The sequence below is a fragment of the Phalaenopsis equestris genome, unplaced genomic scaffold (assembly GCF_001263595.1).
Source record: "Phalaenopsis equestris unplaced genomic scaffold, ASM126359v1 Scaffold000522, whole genome shotgun sequence".
NCBI classification, from domain to species: Eukaryota; Viridiplantae; Streptophyta; class Magnoliopsida; order Asparagales; family Orchidaceae; genus Phalaenopsis; species Phalaenopsis equestris.
This window is the reverse complement of record NW_018164962.1, coordinates 74,960-79,211: the sequence shown is the minus strand read 5'-3', so window position 1 is coordinate 79,211 and position 4,252 is coordinate 74,960. Positions and strand designations below refer to the sequence as shown.

General features: G+C 38.5%; 1 protein-coding gene across 1 annotated transcript in view; it reads right to left on the bottom strand.

Moving 5' to 3' along the window:
- Positions 1-216: 216 nt before the first annotated feature.
- The window catches only part of LOC110028703 (peroxisomal (S)-2-hydroxy-acid oxidase GLO4-like), a 17,616-nt gene continuing 13,580 nt past the window's right edge, over positions 217-4,252 (bottom strand). The window contains exon 12 of the mRNA XM_020730668.1: positions 217-666. Coding sequence (XP_020586327.1) covers positions 487-666 — 180 coding nt within the window. The 3' untranslated portion in view covers positions 217-486. The remainder of the gene's footprint in view (positions 667-4,252) is intronic.

The window sequence follows — 4,252 nt, the reverse complement described above, 5'->3', positions numbered from 1 at the left end:
ATATTTAATTAATTAATTAATTAATTTTTAAATTGCATAAGACACTAATCAATTTACAAAAACAATTGGAGATCCAACTCCAAAAAAACCGCAAAATTTTATGGAAACACCGTGACGTCCTCTTATACCTCTTTATAACTTTAAGCAAGTCATTAAACAAGCTAGTCATTGTGATTTTTCCTTCTCAAAATTTGTTCGTGTAAAGTTTCATATTTCTTGATTTGTGTTTGCATTGTCTCTTCAATATTAACATTATAAGTGGGAGCACAAACATCCTAAACTCGTGCGCATACGTTTGTTTTTTCTCTTCTATGGGGGTGTTTGGTAGCGTCCTGTTAACATGATTTATCGTCAAATATAAAAAAGCACAAGTTCTATAGATGTACGAAATTTGGATTTAAGGTCCGGATTTACTAAATCCTACTATCGTCTAATCCTTCCTGTAGCCAAATACAAACGTCTCATAATAGGGTTACAGATAGGCCATTAAATCAAAGATCTTAACCTATCAGCTGGGGTTTGGACATGCATTCTGGAGATATCTTCCACACTGGGACAACCTGCAAGAGCCAATGTTTGCTCCAGCTCATTCTTTAGTATCCCAATTACATTTCTCACCCCCAACTCTCCCTTTGCAGCCAATCCATAGACAATTGGTCTGCCAACCTGTTTAAAAAAATTTGTAGAAGTTATTCAGAGCACATAGCAGCATAACAATTTGTTCTTCTGGAAAAAAATGGGGGCATTTATATAAATGCCACATAATTCCTATATATTTACATATCTAACAGTACTTAACCTTTCATTTTTTACATTTATAACACTTCAAATTTTTATATCACTTCAAAAATACCACTTACTAACCTCTACAAACAGAAATGCAACTTTTCAAGTATAGGTGAAGTGCTATAAATGTAAAAACTGCATAAAAATTGTGCTATCTATGTAAATCTTTCAAAAAAATAAATAAATAAATAAATAAATAAGAAAAGAAAAGAAAATTTTGACAATGATTTGATCAATGTATGCTCCTAGTAGATAATCTTCTGGCAAATCATCATCATCATTAGCCTTAACAATTTAGAGTTAGCTTTATTAATCCCTTCTAATCCTTTTTCTCTTTTAGGTGCTACATTTACTCTAAAGTTCACACACTTTATATAATTTATAGCAATGTCACCTTTTACTCCGTTGTGCAAACCCAAATCAGAAAAAATATTATTTTTGTTATGAAATATATATACCAGAGCAGTTGATGTGGTATATATATAAATCAAACAGAAGAACGATCGACGAAGCGAAAAATAGAACGAGAAAAAATTACAACATAAAAGAACACACAGATTTACTTGGTTCGGCAAATTGCCTACGTCCACGGAGTTGCAAAAGATTTTACTAATTGAGGAAATTTACACCAGTCGATCACCTCGACTTACAAGAGGAATCTCTCACTCTTCTTTGCTCTCTCTCTTCTTCTCTCTCTGTTCTTCTCTCTCTACACGAAGATATACCGAAGAAAACTCTACACCGAGATACACCGAAGAAGACAAACTTACCAGAGAAATAAACTCAATTTCTCTTCTGCCACAAGCCACCAAGAAGGAGCCTAGGGAGAACAATCTTCTTATTCTTCCTTCTGACGCAAGAAACTGCTCATCCTTGCACTTCTTCTCTTCCACTGTCCCGTGAAAACCCGAAGAACTCTTCCTCAATCCCGAGGAAACTTAAAGAAGAAAATTGTGATTTCTTGTGACTTACAGATATGAAGGAGAGTCTCTCCTTTTATCACGAAGAGAAGAGAAGGAAGCGAAGGGATGCTTCGCTTCCCGAAATAGAGGAGACGGGAGCGATTTCTGGTGAAGGGATGCTTCTCTTTGCAAAAAAGAAAGGAGGGAGTGGTTATTTGTGAAGAGGTGTGACCCTTCACGATCGGAAGCGTCGTTTCGCGAAAACAGGAGAGACGGGAGCGGGAGTTCGCGGGTTGGGTGGACCGGACTCCACGTCAGAGCTAACAATCTCCCACTTGGAGATCAGTGCATCTGCTACAACGTCTCCTTCCTCGAACTGAATCCTCCACTGATAGTGTCGTTCTTTACTTCAAACATGAATCCTCCACCATGAATCCTCTACCTTGAATCCTCCACCTGTGTATCATCCACATCTACAACTCAAAGCCTCTGTCTTCACTTCAGAAGACCAACTGAAGCTGTGTTCAACTTCAGTTTCTCAAGAATAACACTCTCAGTCAACATATCAGCAGACTCCACATAGCTTTGCACCTCCAAGCTATTTCCTGGGTCACTATTGTCTCTTCTTACAACTCCCACTGCATGGACAACATCCTGCCTCTGCTGAAAGCCTTTTCCAACAAGTTTAGTCTTGTACCTTTTAATGACATTACGCTCAGTCTTCAACTGGTACACTCATTTGTTGTGCAATGTCTTCTTCCCTGGTGGAAGTTCTGCCAGCTCCCACTTGCTCCCACTTGCTCAAATTTGCTCAAATTTTCATCTTGTAAGATTTCTTCATAGCTCTGTGGTTCTGTAACATTTGTCTGTGAAACAATAGGAATGAGTGTCCTGGACCCATTCTCTTCTTCACTTCCATCACTGCCCTACATTGTGGCCTTTGGTAGATTTTCTACCACATTCAAAGGCCCTGAATCCAATATCGTCTTCAACAGAACTATGAACTGCCGACAAAAATGTATCCTGTGATTCTTCAGATACCACATTTGCGTTATCATTCACCATCTTCTTAGGATTCCTGCAGTTTTTTTTTATGTGGCTAGCCTTGCCACAATTTCAACAGGTTGCTTGCTTACTAAACTTTAATTTTAATCTCTCTATCCTTGAGTTTCTGTCATGTCATCTCCCTCTGAAATCAACATTCAGTGTCGAACTCGAACCTGAGACCTCGACAGAATCTTTTCTGCGAACTTCCTCAGCCAAATCAAATCACGAATATCATTGTATTTCAGTTTAGATTTACCTGCAGAACTGTTAACTGCTATCATCATGGCTTCCCAACTGTCTGGCAATGAAGCCAACAAGATCAGTGCACATCTCATCATCAAAATCAATTTCTCCACGGACGACAATTGATTTGTGATAGTATTGAAAATATTCAGGTGTTGAGCAACAGAAACACCTTCCGCCATCTTCAAATTGAATAACTTCTTCATCAAGTGCACATTGTTATTCACCGATGACTTTTCATAAATACTTGATAAGGCTGTCATGAGATCTGCAGTCTTCCTTTCCTTGACAACGATGTGTGCAACAGTTTTCGATAGAATTAATCGAATAACCCCCAGAACTTGTCTCACCAACAAATTTCATTCAGTCTCATCTATTTTTTCAGGTTTTTTCCCAATAACAGAAGATGAAGTTTCTTCCCATAAATATAATCATCTATCTGCATTCTCCAATAAACAAAATTTGTGCCATCAAATTTCTCGATCCATGAAACATTCACTTCATCTGCAGTTATCATTCTTCCTCAGATCTGAACAAAGCTCTGATACCAGTTGTTATAAAATATATATACCAGAGCAGTTGATGTGGTATATGTATAAATCAAACAGGAGAACGATTGACGAAGCGAAAAATAGAATGAGAAAAAATTACAACAGAAAAGAACACACAGATTGACGTGGTTTGGCAAATTGTCTACGTCCACAGAGTTGCAGAAGATTTTACTACTTGAGGAAATTTACACCAGTCGATAACCTCGACTTACAAGAGGAATATCTCACTCTTCTTTGCTCTCTCTCTCTTATTCTCTCTCTGTTCTTCTCTCTCTACACGGAGATACACCAAAGAAAACTCTACACCGAGATACACCGAAGAAGACAAACTTACAAGAGAAATAAACTCAATTTCTCTTCTGCCACAAGCCACCAAGAAGAAGCCTAGGGAGAACAATCTTCTTCTTCTTCCTTCTGCCGCAAGAAACTACTCCTCCTTACACTTCTTCTCTTCCACTGTCCCTGAAAACCTGAAGAACTCTTCCTCAATCCCGAGGAAACCTAAAGAAGAAAATCTTGACTTCTTGTGACTTACAGATATAAAATATGAGGGAGAGTCTCTCCTTTTATCACGAAGAGAAGGAAGCGAAGTGATGCTTCGCTTCCCGAAATATAGGAGGAGGGAGCGGTTTCTGGCGAAGGGATGCTTCTCTTTGCAAAAAAGAGCGGGATCGGGCGCCGATTCGCGAAATTGAGGGAGGCGGGGAAAAGGTTTGCTAAACT